This window comes from Babylonia areolata, chromosome 16, assembly GCF_041734735.1.
Source record: "Babylonia areolata isolate BAREFJ2019XMU chromosome 16, ASM4173473v1, whole genome shotgun sequence".
Taxonomy (NCBI): domain Eukaryota; kingdom Metazoa; phylum Mollusca; class Gastropoda; order Neogastropoda; family Buccinidae; genus Babylonia; species Babylonia areolata.
Window position 1 is genome coordinate 29684011 of NC_134891.1, and position 16982 is coordinate 29700992.

General features: G+C 37.3%; 1 protein-coding gene across 1 annotated transcript in view; it reads right to left on the bottom strand.

Moving 5' to 3' along the window:
* Positions 1-16982, bottom strand: part of LOC143291038 (uncharacterized) — a 49974-nt gene that overhangs the window by 32568 nt on the left and 424 nt on the right. Inside the window, exons 2-5 of the mRNA XM_076600622.1 lie at positions 11901-12036; positions 9344-9507; positions 5614-5709; positions 1190-1242 (exon numbers count right to left, since the gene is read on the bottom strand). Coding sequence (XP_076456737.1) covers positions 1190-1242; positions 5614-5709; positions 9344-9507; positions 11901-12036 — 449 coding nt within the window. The remainder of the gene's footprint in view (positions 1-1189; positions 1243-5613; positions 5710-9343; positions 9508-11900; positions 12037-16982) is intronic.

Genomic DNA, 16982 nt, shown 5'->3' on the forward strand with positions numbered 1-16982 from the left:
ATCTGAAAACCCCCCCCCCCAACATATTTCAAACATGTAGAACTGTCACAACTTCTATCAACTCCTGTGCCAACTGCTACTGTAAAAAATGTTGCGTCATGTTTGTTTCTTTTGCCAACTTCTTTTCTCAAGTACAACTGCATATATGTTTCCATACATTCTCTTCACTTTTGTTGATTTAAACATCAACATTTCTGTGGTCTTAATGCGTGTGTGTGATGTGCGTGGAGGAGGGGGGGGGGTGTCAGTCAAAACATCTTTTTGTGTTTGTTCACTTTTGTGCATAAATCACACATATGAATGTATGAGAGTATTTATACATTTGTGTGTGTACACCTGCACTGACAGCATCCAACCAATACATAAAGATGTTAGTTCCAGAGCTAGGCACAGCTGTCCAGGACAATACCCCTACCTAACTGAGGGAGACTGACACTGACACTGACTGCTGGTCCCCCTGTCGCATGGAATGCCATGACAGTTCTCCACATGCAAAAGGCATGGCAGAAGGCACAGCTCTCCAGGACAATACCCCTACCTAACTGAGGGAGACTGACACTGACACTGACTGCTGGTCCCCCTGTCGCATGGAATGCCATGACAGTTCTCCACATGCAAAAGGCATGGCAGAAGGCACAGCTCTCCAGGACAATACCCCTACCTAACTGAGGGAGACTGACACTGACACTGACTGCTGGTCCCCCTGTCGCATGGAATGCCATGACAGTTCTCCACATGCAAAAGGCATGGCAGAAGAGAAACAAAAAAAGCACACTGCGCACAAGCACAAACAAACTGATAAATGTGTGCACTCACTGGTCCTACAAAACGTCTAACTGCACCACCCCCTCCCCACCCATGTCAACACAGTTAACAGCCAACGCTGACGATAAGGGATGTTGGAACACACAAATCGTATCATCAAGATGGTCAGAAAATAATCAGCCGTATCAACCAAACGCACTCACGCTACTAACTAGATAACCACTAAAATAACCGAGTCAAAAAAAGCTGTCACTTTTTTTTCCGGATGCACTCGCTCGCTCTCTCTCTCTCTTTTTCAAGTAATTCCACAATGTTTCATTCTTGCGGACACAAGGACAGAAGATGTGTTGATGGGACTCTGGAAGCTGGGCCAGAAAAGATGGGCAAGTGGTGGGTATGAGAGGAGTTGTCGTCAGACCATCACTGGTTTTCTGGCTGGTCATCAGCACCATCTGCCTGGGCATCTGACTGCCACAGCTGTTCCACAACAAAACAAAGCATGTCCTTAGCTGAATACAATGCTGGAGGCCTTAAAATGATAAATATGATTACTTTACAAAAGTGCTTTAATTTACAGTGGGCAGGAAAACTTCATGAAGCAAATGAAGAGCAAAACTGGTGCTTAATACCAAAATGGCATGTTGGAAAACTTGCAAAATATAACAGGGTTTTCCATATCAACTGTAAATTAAGAGACATCAAGGGTTTAGATAGAACTGATAATGTGTTCTGGCGGAGTGTAGTAACTACATTTTTAGAAAACAAATCTTTAGCAACACACAATATAATAAACAGCAGCAACTTCCAGAATCAGATGCTATTCAACAACTCTTTGATCACATACAAAAACAAAACGTTATTTTTTCAAACATGGCAAGCAAATGGGATAGAACTGATTAAAGATGTAATTCATGCAAGTGAAAACAGAATACTTACTTTAGAAGAAATATAAACACAAATTGGACAGAACAAAGCAAACCTGATACTTGAATATAATCTTCTTATCCATTCTCTCCCGAAAACATGGATTCAGTGGATACAGAAAGGGGGGAAAAAAAACAACAGAATCCAATGTATGGGAGGTTAGCAAGTATAACACAAAACCTAGAATTATTAAGAATATATTACTTGAAAATGAAGAAATTGTAACTCCAATTGCAGAAAAACTTTGGTTAAGAAAATTTGGCATACATTTAGATAAGTCAGCATGGTCAAGAGCCAATGATGTTAAAAAAGAAGTACGATTAAAAGTTCTTCAATGGAAAATTCTACATAACATTTATCCAACAAATATTCTTCTTTGTAAAATGAAAGTAAAAGAAAATAATAAATGATCTTATTGTCCAGACACAGTCGATTACATTGAACACTTTTTCTTTGAATGTCCACTTGTAAGCAGTTTTTGGTGTTATATAGAAAAATTGATCAATTTAAAAACAGATCTTAGATTGAAACTTTCAATAACTGATATACTTTTTGGTATTAACAAATCAGAACGCCTGCTTGGAAATTACAAATACATCAATTACATAATCCTTGTATACAATGCATTTTTGAAAGAGAGCTAGGCCTCAGAAGTCAACTGAATCCATGTTAGTAAATGTACAAAAAAAAAAAAAGATCACACACACACACACACACACACACACACTGTACGCAAACACCTTTCACATACTCACTTTCGTATCTTTTATTTGTATCATTATTGCTAAATACTTGTATTATTTCACGGGCTGGCCGAATGAGTATATGTAAAATGCTGACAATGTGCATTGTATAATGTCAAGTATGTCATTTACTTTCATGTGTTACACGACGAGTTGTCCTGAGGACAATGTGGCGAGCGTCCTTGATCAATGCATCTGGCAGAAGAACAATCACTGTGCGTCGTTTCAGAGGAGGGCGGAACCTAGCTCCTGTCCGAGCGTCAACTTTCCTTTTTTCTTCTTCTTCTTCTCCTTTTTTTTCCTTCCTCCAATAATTAATGTTGATCTAATTGCATGTTTTTCGACGTATATGTATTATACTAAGATGATTTCGATGATTATCTCACATACAGAATCCACACACTCACATCAGAGCAAACTTAATCACAGACAACTTAAAACACATGCATAATGTTAAAATAGTCACTGAAATTGTCCATGAAAACTGAATATTCAGACAAAGAACTTAGTGTATTCGGAAGAATACTACTTTGAATACATTTAGATGTTCTTACATATATTAATTGAAAACTGACATACAGAAGAAAAAAAAGCGAAAGAAAAAAAGAAAAAAAAAAAGGTTTTTGTTTTTTTTGGCCAATGAAGAAGCCGTGTGAAAGCACAAAAAAACAACAACAAAAAACAAAATAAACAACAAAAAAAACACCAAGTTCTGGTGCTCCATGACCTGCATGCAACTCAGGCCACAAAAAAAAAAGCAAAAAAAATAAGCATGTCCTTCAGTTACACAAAGAAAAAAGAAAAAGTTCGTTCAGCATGAAAATAAAGCATATCAACCAGTATGCAAATGCTTAAACAGGTCTCTGTGTTTGAGGGTTTTTTTACATGGTCAATCAGTTTCCAATCTTACATCTTGGTGGTGGTGGTTGGTTGGTTTGTTTTTTTATGGTCAATCACTTTCCAATCATATAATATACCTTGTTTTTTTAACCAGTAGAGTGCCTATAAGATGTTAGCTGACATCTTACAAAAAGTATTGCCATAGTGCCTATAAGATGTCCACTGACGTCCTGCATATGTTCCGATTTTTTCTTCACTGGAGTTTGGTTCAATTCACATAAACAGACTCTGAACAGTTAGTTTGATGTGTCCGGATTATAAAAATACTATTCAAATGAATATTCATCAGGTAGAAGACCCCTTTCTACTGGATAATAATTTGCTAACTGACCACATGATGCGCATGTGGAAACGGGGGTTGCATCATGTGCAAAACTATGCGCTGAAAACTGTGTCCAGTAAAGCAAATAGTCACAGTCAGCAGATTTACACAATTCTGAAAGCTCTGCTTGTGGTTATGGACAGCTTTCGCGATGGAGAAGGATCTCTCTTGTCTGATGATTGGTTTGAAAATGAAGGTGATTGACAATGACGGTGACAAAAGTGACAGCCCATTTGATGGTAATTCAGTCCATCTATCCAATCAGACAGCGTTTTTGAACAAGTGGCTATGACTTACAGAATATGTGCAGCGTGCGTTGGAAGAAGGGGAGGAGAGGGAGAGGAGTGATGTAAGATGATAGGTCGAATGTCAGCCAGAGTTCATGAAGGGGGCGTGGCTTTTAGGAATGAGTGTGGTCACATTTCAATGCAGACTGTAGGATGACAACCGCTAATGCTCCACGATTTTCACGAAACGCAGGGTGGAAACTGCACTGGACTTGAAACACGTGCTTTTTGTTTTTCACACTTTTTTTCACTGAATCAGATGGTTGACTTGTTTGAAGAGGCAGCAAGCCGATGCACAGCAGACACTTTAATCAGCCCACATCCAACTTGAAAGGAGTGAATGTCATCAAACAACTTCACCCTCTAACTCCCAAACGCTCTTAACTGTCAGAAAGCTTGCCAGTTCAGTTTCTCAGAGGGTGATTGACCTTTTACATTGACTTTACCCACCTCTGTCATTGTTGGGACAGTGATATACTTACATGTCTGCACGAGCTGTAATTTTGTTTTTATAAACTTATAGCCTGTTTTAATTTCTTCTACAGGTATAATCTGACAATAGGCATGCTATTTCTAGCTGTATTTTGTTTCTTTTCTTTATGGATGTTATTACTTAGAGGTGGAAATAGACTTTTTTGTTGTACAAAAAAATTATTATCTTGACTTTACATGCCTGAACAGTTATCTACAATCAACCTAATTGGGTAAAAGAGCCCAGAAGCAAAATCTACACTCATTTTCCTTCACAAAAATTATATTTTCTTTCTGTATCACCTATAGCTTTTGTGCTAGAATTTTTTGTGATTTATTATCCCCAAATCCTCAAAATTCCCTGGCAAGGAGAGAGCACTTTAATTTTTTTTTTTTTAAACAAAATTCTCTGGCACTGAACTGGTTAAAAAAAAAATTATGGTCAATCACTTTCCAATTATATATCTTATCTTGTTGTTTTTCATGGTCGATCACATTCCAATCATATACCTTGTTGTTCTTGTTCTTCTACATGGTCAGTTTCCAATCACACATCTCTTGTTGTTGTTGTTGGATGTGCTCTTTATGTTGATTTGTGAGCATTTTTGATGATTTTTTGGTGTAACTGTTATGCCTGGTTCCTTGGTGTATATTTTGACAACAGTGAATGTGATGTGTTCATTTTGCTATGATTTGGGTCAATCTGAAGTGAGACTGTGAGACTGCCTGTGTGGATTTTTGTACATACATAATTAACTTATTCTTTAACTTGTATAGTTATTTTAAAGTGCGATGAGCCCCATCTGAGATGGGGGTAACGCACTGTATAAGCCTACATTTTACTATCATATCATCATCATTCTAACTTCCAAATGGCCATATCATGAAATACTTTGTCATAAATCTTACACAGAGTATTAAAAAATGCATGCATACTTACCCAAGTGTGAGCTCATGTACTATGTGGTGTGTGTATGCCCATACACCTATGTACAAGCACACAATCATATGTGTTCGAATAGAGTGTACTTTACAGACAGTAGGAAGAGGTAGAGAGTGTGAGTGGAGAGAGAGAGAGAGAGAGAGAGAGTGTGTGTGTATGTGTGTGTGTGTGTGTGTGCGTGTGTGTGCAAGTGCTAAAGCCGAGAGATGATTAGGAACGCACAGAAAGGCACTGACAGGGATCATTGTATGTACTCACAGTCAGGTTATCCCGCAACAGCTGCATTATCAAGGTGCTGTCTTTGTAGGAGTCTTCATTCAGGGAATCCAACTCAGCAATGGCATCATCAAAGGCCTGAAGACAGAAATGTCAAAACGACATCAGAAGAATGCGGACTAAAAACGAAACAGAAACACACCCAACAAAGCACAACAACAAAATTACACACCAACAAATTGCAGACACATTAATCGCACTAGAGACTTGAAATCAGAAATATCATTTTTAGAAAAGCAAAACAAGCAAAAGCTTCATGACTCATATTATTTCTAAATTATAGGAAAAATGACATTCCCATAAAAATCAAAATCAAAGCACATCTGTTCAACCACAGCCCCCAGATTATAGTGGAAAAATGTGTCTTCGCTACAATTCAGCAGGAATACCTCATCATATGCACATTCATTTGTTTGCCCAGCAATAGACCGTTCTGTCAGGAGTGAAGGATGGTGGTTAACTTTTTCCTTCCTCCATGGTCAACAATCACGCTTGTCCCTTCATCCCATTTTCACACATGCACACAGATCATCCAGAAGCCAGGGTGTGAAAAACTGTCATCCATGCCAGCATTGTTGGGTTCACAAAAATACCCACAGCTTAGGTTTAGAGTCCATCATTGTTCAATGACCATACTGACACATACAAATCTGAAGTGACAGATGAATGTAGCATCAAATTGTTTACTTCACTGACTGGGTTAAAAATAATAATAATAATATTAAAAAAAAAATTCATTCCGAACAACTGGTCTTATGAAGATTTCTCTAATTCCCTTGCAAAACAGTAAAGGCTGCAGATTCAAACTAAAAAAAAATTAACTTCCTGCTGTTCCTCTGCATTTCAACATCCAGCATATGAACATTTTGAACGATTAAAAAAACCCAACAAACAGAAACTTGTACCTAGCAAGGAAAGGAAATGAGCTAGGCTATCACAAAGCCATCATCAACTGCAGCACCAGTTCAACTTTCCATTATCACCACTGTCCTTGGCAAAGAATGTCTTCCTTACACCACATCTTTTGACTTAAAAATAAAAACATTGCGTTGTGGGCCATCCCACCTAATGTTGAGAAAGATCAAACCAGTGTTCAGAACAGCTGCAGTTGTATCTATTCTGTAAACCAAACTTCTGCAAAGTCTAAATCTAATCTGTGTTTGCACATTTCTTCTGCCACTGCTGCTGTGTGCACATGCTAAATGATCGGTGAAAGGGTAGGCCTGGCGCTTCCTTTTTCAAAGACATGTCTGGGTTTGTTCCAATGTACTTTTCATTTACCTGTGCGCTACCTGAATCGGCAGCATAAGCAGCACTGACTTGAAGTTGTGTACTTTACAGAAAGTTACCACTTTTTTTTCTTTTTTTTTTTTTTTTACTATTTGTTAATCATTTGTTCTCCTGGCCAAATTGTTCTTTTCAACTCTGATGAGAGTTTTTTTGTTTGTTTTTTTTAAGTTTGTGAGCAACTTCCAAATTACTTTGTCAATGTTATGAAAAGTGCCACCATTTAACCTTAATCAAGATATGATCAGGACATGTAAGAGAGCACTTTTATATGACTGGCAGTTTTACTCCATTACTCAAGAGTTATACAGCCACACTACATTTTCTGGATATGTTCATGTTTCCATAACCAATTGGCACTAACATGGATAACTGGAACTGGAGGTGCATTTGATCTTCTGCCTTGGGATTAATAATGGTTCAAATAGATCTCCACAGCATGCCGACATAGAACTTAGGGATATCTGAGAAATGTGTTACAGCCTGTCAAGATTGGATCTCCACTAACAGAGAAAGCTACCTTCATAAAACGCAAAATGATACTGATCAGTGGACCAAAAGTAATACTTTATATTTGTCTTCCAGCTGTGCTGATTCTGACAATGACACTGTACATCTTGTCTTCCCGCTGTACTGTTTTTGACAATGACACTGTACATGTACTGTCTTCCCGCTGTGCTGATTCTGACAATGACACTGTACGTGTACTGTCTTCCAGCTGTACTGATTCTGACAATGACACTGTACATGTACTGTCTTCCTGCTGTGCTGATTCCGAGAATGACACTGTACATGTACTGTCTTCCTGCTGTGCTGATTCCGAGAATGACACTGTACATGTACTGTCTTCCAGCTGTACTGATTCTGACAATGACACTGTACATATGGTCTTCCCACTGTACTACTTTTGACAATGACACTGTACATGTACTGTCTTCCAGCTGTACTGATTCTGACAATGACACTGTACATGTACTGTCTTCCTGCTGTGCTGATTCTGACAATGACACTGTACATGTACTGTCTTCCCGCTGTGCTGATTCTGACAATGACACTGTACATGTACTGTCTCCCAGCTGTACTGATTCTGACAATGACACTGTACATGTACTGTCTTCCAGCTGTACTGATTATGACAATGACACTGTACATGTACTGTCTTCCCGCTGTACTGATTCTGACAATGACACTGTACATCTTGTCTTCCCGCTGTACTGTTTTTGACAATGACACTGTACATGTACTGTCTTGCCGCTGTGCTGATTCTGACAATGACACTGTACATGTACTGTCTTCCAGCTGTACTGATTCTGACAATGACACTGTACATGTACTGTCTTCCTGCTGTGCTGATTCCGACAATGACACTGTACATGTACTGTCTTCCCGCTGTGCTGATTCTGACAATGACACTGTACATGTACTGTCTTCCAGCTGTACTGAGTCTGACAATGACACTGTACATATGGTCTTCCCACTGTACTACTTTTGACAATGACACTGTACATGTACTGTCTTCCAGCTGTACTGATTCTGACAATGACACTGTACATGTACTGTCTTCCTGCTGTGCTGATTCTGACAATGACACTGTACATGTACTGTCTTCCCGCTGTGCTGATTCTGACAATGACACTGTACATGTACTGTCTCCCAGCTGTACTGATTCTGACAATGACACTGTACATGTACTGTCTTCCAGCTGTACTGCTTTTGACAATGACACTGTACATGTACTGTCTTCCAGCTGTACTGATTCTGACAATGACACTGTACATGTACTGTCTTCCAGCTGTACTGATTCTGACAATGACACTGTACATGTACTGTCTTCCAGCTGTACTGATTCTGACAATGACACTGTACATGTACCGTCTTCCAGCTGTACTGATTCTGACAATGACACTGTACATGTACCGTCTTCCAGCTGTACTGATTCTGACAATGACACTGTACATGTACTGTCTTCCAGCTGTACTGATTCTGACAATGACACTGTACATCTCTATTTAGGCTGTTCTACTTTGCTTCTGTTATGCTAACAGTCACATTGTGAAAATGTACAGTCCAGAGCAATCAGCATAAAATCAATGCTTTAGCATTACAGAACCTTTTTTTTGTTTTTTTTGATATGACTATTTTGTGTGTGTTTCTTTTGCTAATCAAAATATATCATTCAGCATTTTGACTGGAAACATTGGTGTATCCTCCCTCTATAATTGTATAAACATGAATAAGAAATAAGGTAGTCTCACACACAGAAATACACTTTAACACTGTTTCTCATATCATTATGTGCCACAAATTATAAATGAAATTTCAAATATAAATGCAGATTTCTTTCCATTGTTAGATGTCTACAACCAACCATTGCCAAATGGAAGTAACATACACATATCTTTGAAAAACTTCCCAGACAACTGACCTTTTTAGCAAGGCTGCAGGCTTCCCCAGGTTTGTTCTGTATTTCATAGTAGAAGACAGAGAAATTCAGGGCCAGACCTAGTCGGATAGGATGCGTCGGAGACATGTGCTGCTGGGCATACTCTGTTGCCTGCTTGTATGACTGCAAGGACTTCTCCACATTTTCTGAAACAAACCATCAACAATGTGCCCTACCTTAAACCTTTAGTGCTACTCCTGTGTTAATGGAAAAACAACCAAAATACTTACCCTACCCTAAAATTTAACTCTATGTATGAATTTCAAAACATGGTGCAAAAGGCCTTATCAGGCCTACACGCCTTAACATTGATATATGATACAATACGGTGAACGGGAGATATATCTGTTCCAGGATTCCACCTGTTTCCGGTTAATGGTGAGAAGGCATCTGCTAAGAGCCGAAGGCCTACCAGTACCAGTGTTGCATCATTACTCTGGTTTGTAAACCACTTGCTTTATAATTATCAATATCATGAGAACAGAATGGATGTTGTTAAATGTAAATTAGAGGAAATGTAAAACAAATTGTTTTCTGAATTATTTTGATTTAAGAAATAACTGGAAAACTGGTAAAAAAAAAAAAAAAAAGTTTGCTGCTGTTAATGTCATCAGCTAACTGCAGTCATTATGATTGTCGGTCATAAATTGGAACAATATACTACAATAAAGACAAAAATAATATAATGCGAGTGGTTGAATGTTGAATTATATTATTATGATTATTGTGTAACGATTGTACGTAAATTTTTAGTAGATAAGATAGCACTGAATACGAAGTACAAATATTTTGTTATCAAAGAGATAGTTACATCTCTGAGAATTCATAGTAAACATGAGAAAAGTACTGATGTGGATTTTCTTTTTTTTTCTTGGCATGTGAGAACGTATAATGGTTAAATCAGAATTATTCTTCTTCTTCATTCGTGGGCTGCAACTCCACGTTCACTCGTATGTACACTAGTGGGCTTTTACATCCAAAACCATTTTTACCCCACCATGTATGCAGCCATACTCCGTTTTCAGGGGTGTGCATGCTGGGTATGTTTTTGTTTCCATAACCCACTGAACGCTGCTATGGATCACAAGATCTTTAACATGGGTATCTGATCTTCTGCTTGCATATACACATGAAAGGGGTTCAGGCACAAGCAGGTCTGCACATATGTTGAACTGGGAGACTGGAAAAATCTCAACCCTTTACCCACCAGGCACCGTTACTGATATTTGAACCCGGGGCCCTCAGATTGAAAGTCCAATGCTTTAACCTCTCGGCTATTGCTCACATCGGTATGTCAGAATAAATTCCCTGGTATGTTGGACATTCAAATACATGATGTAATGTAATCAGAGTGTGCTGAATGTTAGTGAAATGATAAAAGGATGAGTTCAACTTCCTGCATGACATACGGTCATAAAAAAGAAACTGTGAGTCAAGTCTGTGACTGATCATTTTTTTTTTTTTGTGGATAACTCTAACGTAGTTATCCGGGCCAAAACATTATCAATGAATAAATTATTTCTGGGGGAATTCCTGTTTTATGGTCCTGTTTTGATGTACCAGCTACACAATTCTCAGAAAATTTAAATTATACATTTGATAAATATGAATTACAGATAATATAAATACTTAAATTTAAATAGTCTGTGTTATATTTTGTTATGTTATAAAACTGTAATTGTACCACTTTATTCAGGAATGAGAAAAAGTTAACACACACACACACACAGTGACACACACAAAACCACATGACAAAGCAGCAATCCAGATGGGTAAAACAATATTGTGAATTTTTTTTTTCAGCAGCAGGAATGTTTTGAATTGATTAATAGTAATTAGGCAACTACCATGCTATTCGTTGTGTTTGCATTATTTGATCTGTATCAATTATCAATATTTACTATTTAGTAAACATGCAATAAATATCAAAAGAAAAAAATCATAAATATATATATAACAATTCTAAACCTCTCTTTAGTTTTCTTTCATTGTTGATGAAAGTATTGGCATGTTGGTCTAACCTCCCCCAAGACACCACTGAATTGTTCGCCCCCATTTTCAATTAATTATTTAAAAGGAGAAGGGGTATAGGTGAGTCATTTTTTTGTGCGAGCATATATACAATTCTGTGCATCTATCATTCCATGTCAGTATTGTGTGCAATTAGAACATCCTACGACATATAAGTCATACAGACTTCTCTCACAGAACAAAGCTTTAAAAAAATAAAAAGTGATTATACACTGGAAAATGTATGAAAAAACAAAAACAAAGCAATTCGAAATTTTTACTTGGTCTTTGCTCATTCATCAATACATTCCTAAGTATACCTCATTATTCCTATAGCAGTTTGATCATCAATTCTTGGCCAATCACTGGTTATTTTCTCAAAGTCAAACTCCTCATCATAAAAAAAAACAAACAAAAAAAAAAAACCCAAATGTGTATGTGTGAATGTTTGTATCAGTAAACGTGAGTGTGTGTGTGTGTGTGTGTGTGTGTGTGTGTTCAATCAAATTGGCACTTTGTTCAAACTTACCTTTCCTTGCATCCCCTTGAGACACTTCAGCAAGGTAGCGGTCATAGTCGCCTTGCATTTTGAGGTAGAATACAACACTGTCATAGGAATCATCGCCATCTGGTTTACTTTTAATAAGGTGGGTTTTCAGCAGTCCCTGCAATGAAAATATTAACCATGTTCTTTTAACACCAGAAAAAAGTCACCTGCTCAAAATATCACGAAAATGTTTCCAGACTGCATACTTGAGACGACAGCAAAAGACAACTTGGGGGTGTGGGTGAAGAGAAAAAAATAAGCTCTTGTTGAATCTGTGTTATCATTTTCAATGGTCATCAATATTGTTCATATACTCTTTCAAATAACACATGTCAATGACTGGACATTATTAAAACCTGTAAGGAAAGAAGCTGGTTTCAATAATGCAAGAAGTGCAGAAATAAATATTTCAGGTTCAGGTTAGGGGTGATGCCAAACATTGTTGCCTTGCGAATTTATATGCCCTGTCGGTTTTCATTTTGTTTTCAGTTTCAGTTTCAGTAGCTCAAGGAGGCATCACTGCATTCGGACAAATCCATATATACGCTACACCACATCTGCCAAGCAGATGCCAGACCAGCAACGTAACCCAACGCGCTTTGTCAGGCTTTGAGCAAAAAAAAATTATTTGGTCAGGTACTCACTCCCAAGCCCAGGTTCACCTTTAACCATCAAAGTCAAACATTGTTTTCTTTATGATACTGTGGTCATCAATAGGCTTTTTAAAAGCATTCATGTTAGGTGCACGTTTGATTTTTGGGGTTAGTCTATTCCAGTTGTTAGTTACTGTTACTCTGTAACTAAAAACAAATTTTCTAATGTTGCTACTATAATGTTGCTTCTGAATTTTGTCGGTACTGTTACGGGTGACAATGTTAGTTTGTGGATTAATAAATAAACATGCTCTGTCAATGTCATCAACATTATTATAATATATTTTATACGCTTGTATCAAGTCACCTCATACCTTTCTTGCTTTAATTAAGGGAAGGGAGCTCAAGATATTTTAGCCTTTCCTCGTAAGAAAAATCCTTTATTTCATGGACTAATCAAGTTTGTTGCTTGTCTTTGTACACCTTCGATTGCAGCAAACTGACACTTTAATTTTTGGAACCAAATTGTGTTTGCATATTCTAATACAGGTCTTACCAATGCTTTATATAGTCTTAAAAATATACTGCTGTCCAGAAATGTGAAGGTATGCTTGATTATACCAATTCTCTGATTTGCCTTATTCATCAACCATGCAATATGCTTGTCAAAGAGTAGGTTGGGGTTTTTTTTAATCAAAAATCAATACTTAAAAGGCTAAATAATTTTCTTCTTCACATTTTTCAACACTAAACTCTTTATCACCAATTTTCACTAAGTAGTCATGTTCAGGATTTTTGCTACCAACATGGAGCACTTTGCACTTTGCAGCATCAAAGTATAGGTTCCATGAGTCTAGTGAATCGATGTCTCTTTGCAATATTTGGTATACAAATGGGGATGTGTATATTTCAGTGTCATCTGAAAATATTTTACAAGTGCTATTTACTGATTGTGGAAGATCATTTATAAATACAGTAAAAAGAATAGGTCTCAATATAATGCCTTGGGGGATTCAACTCAGGACATCTGCACCACTTGATTGAGATCTACCAACCTTAACTTTCTGTGATCTGTTAAAGAGAAATTCTTCTATCAAATGAAGTATTTTACCTGTGATTCCATAAGATTCTAATTTTATCAATAACCTTCTATGTGCCACTGAATCAAAAGCTTTTTTTTTAAATCAAGGTATAATACATCAATGTTATCACCATTATCAAGTAACCTTGTGAAATCTTCCATTACTTCAAGTAACTTAGTTACACATGATCAACTCTTTCGAAAATCATGCTGACATTTAGCATATAAATTATGTCATCATATGTTCAACAATAACATCCCTTACTAATGTCTCAAGAATTTTGCAGGTAACACCATTCAGACTAACTGGTCTGTAGTTACCTGGGTCAGTTCATGTACCTTTTTTAAATATTGGGGTCACTATGTCGGTTTTCCAGTCACTGGGTACAGTCACATTTTGTATGGACTTTTTGAATAGGGTACAGAGGGGAACTGACAGTTCCTCCCTCAACCCTTTAAGCACTCTTGATGGAACACCATCAGGGCCTTGAGCCTTGTTTGGGTTTAATTTATTAAGTTTCACCTTAACTGATTCTGGGGTGATAGTTACTTAACTTACTACCTCAGTCAACACACTCTGAGATCTTGAAATAGGGGCAACATCCGGTAAACTGGTCATGTCTTCTTTAGTAAAGATATTACCAAAAAAAAGTTACTTAACACTTCTGCCTTATCTTTATCACTGACTGTAGTATTTCCATCATCTGTAATTAATGGACTAATGCCAACTTTACACTTGGTCTTGGACTTCACATAGTTCTAAAAACCTTTTGGTTTTGTTTTTGTTTTTTTTTGTTTTTACATTCCATAGAAATTTTTCTCTCAAATTCTCTTTTGTCTTTTCTGATTTCCCTATTACACAGACTTCTTGATGCTGTGTATTTCTGGTAATCTCTTCCATTTTTTGTTTCTAGAAGCCTTTTCTATAAATCTTATTTTTTCTTGATAACTTTCATTGTTTTTGGATGCCATCCACATTGGTTTTTGTCATTTATCTTTCTTTGTTTTTACTTTGGGAATGTTGCTTTCATACTAGTATGTATCTTCTTTATTAATTCCCAGCACTGTTCCACTATGGTCCAGTCTGTATTGCTGAATTCAAGTTGCATTAACTTTTGTCAAAATTTGCCAATTTCATGTCATATCTCCATTCTCTCTCATAATTTTCAATAATTTCAGAAACATATAAAATGAAAAAAATAAAACTTCATGATCACTTTTACCTAATGGGGCAAGGTGTTGGATATCTGATACTAAGACTTCATTATTTACTATTACTAGGTCAAGAATGTTATGGCTTTGTCCTTCTCTTCATCTTGTAGTGTCCTTCACCACTTCGGCACTTGATAAAGAAAACTGTCTTGTAAGCATTCTATAAAATCATTATCTCTTTCCCCTGTCCATGTTCTCGACCAGTCAGTGTTTGAAAAATTGAAATCCCCTGTGATACATAGTAATATTTGTTAACAGTGTCTTGTGTTAATAACTTTATTAAACTATCCCCATTTTCTATAGAACTATTTGGGCTTTTGTATACACATCCAAAAAGGATTTTCTGACCATCTCCTGAGGTGAAATTGACCCACACACATTTTTCAAACTCAGTGTCATTCATTCCAGAACTTATTTTTGCATTTATTCCATGCTTTGCATACGACAATACTCACTCTTTTTGGGTTGTTGTTAAATAATAAATGAAATCCTGGGATTTCATATTTCACTGTGTTCGTTTCTTTCTGATTCTTGGCCAGAACTTTAGTAACAGCAATGATACTAGGTTTTATACAATCTACATGAATTAACAGTTTTTGTTTTTGTTTTTTATTCAGAAGTCCATCTGCATTTGTATAGAAGACTGTTTCAGTGTTTGCGCATGTAATGTACAAAAATTTTTATTTTCTACAGCATTTTTAAAACTATGTATATTATTGTTATGACTGGTGGTTGGTCAGTCATCCTTTGGGGCATCCTGACTAAGTGTGGGTGACCACTTGACGGTCACAATCTTCCCTCCCCTTTTCCTAATGTCTCTTTCTCCCTCGTCAATCCGTCTGTTTAGTTCTTGTCTCAGTAGTTTGCTTTTCTGTCGTTCAGTTGGTGTGTAGTCAGGGTTGATGTAAATTTTGTCGGCTTGATCATTAATGCCCTTGTTCAGATTTCGGGCATTTTTTAGGATTTTTCTTTTCAATGCTCTTTGTTTTCATGCGCATGAGTCTAGGCCGTGAACCTAGGTTCACCTTGCCCAGTCTCGCAGGCTCCTCAATGCAGCCTTCTTTAAAGTCAGGGCATATCATTTTTACGAAGTCAGGGCATATCATTTTTACTAAGTCAAGGCATATCATTTTTACCAAGTTCTCAACACATTCCTTGTTTCTCTGTTCACTGTCTGTCTTCTTTTTTCAGGTAAATTTGATATAAGATTTAGCTCTCTCTTTTCCCTCTTCCCACAACTCCTCCAGCATCTTCTCCACTCTTTTGTCAATTACTTTTTGTTGACTTGCACCGGAGCAACTTGCTTCCAGTCTGCTAAGTCTGTATCTACTGACTCTGAAAGTCTGATCAGTCGATCTAGCTTGGCCTCTAATTCTGTTTTTTTGCTGTTGTCCCCTGCACGGCACTGATCACACACCCAGTCTACTCCAGACTTGGAGTCACAGAGGATGCCAAAATCTCTCTGTCAGGTTTGAGCAACCTTCCTTGTGGCACCACATTTTGCAGTTAAACCACTGGACAGCGTCCTGTCCTGCTACTTCAAATCTGAGGCAGAGAAAAAATATCTCTCTTGCTTCATTGACAGTCATCAAAAACCGACTCGCTGTCCTTTCCCCCTTATCACTTTCACTTTTTCTTAGACTCTTCTTCCAGGTCTCCTTTCAGAGAAGGAATTTCAAAGGTACTAGTACTACTACATTTCACATTGCTTCTTTTTTCAGAGAAGGAACTTCAAAGGTACTAGTACTACTACATTTCACATTGCTTCTTTTTTTTCTTTGTACAAGCAAACACTTTCTTTTCAAAGGTAGTTTCTGACTTTAGACACTGCATGCATTTCATTGCAGTGTGTGTGTGTGTGCATGCGTGTGTACAATTTTGTATGTGTTGTGCATATATCCTGCAAGATGTGAATACATTGTGCCTGTCATGATACAGTCAGTGGTAAAATCTGGAAGAGGTCGCATGTGCAAGGTGCCTATGCATGCCACAATCTGTTCTGCCGGCTGCATATTTTAAAAATATAGATATGTATAAATAAACAAAAATTTCAATGCTACTACTAAAATCTTCATCAAAGCGTTACTGGTCAGTGCAGGCACTGTATCCCACACCAAGTCACTACTCTCTATCCCCGCCCAACCACAAATACCATAATCACACAGTAATGCCCTTTCA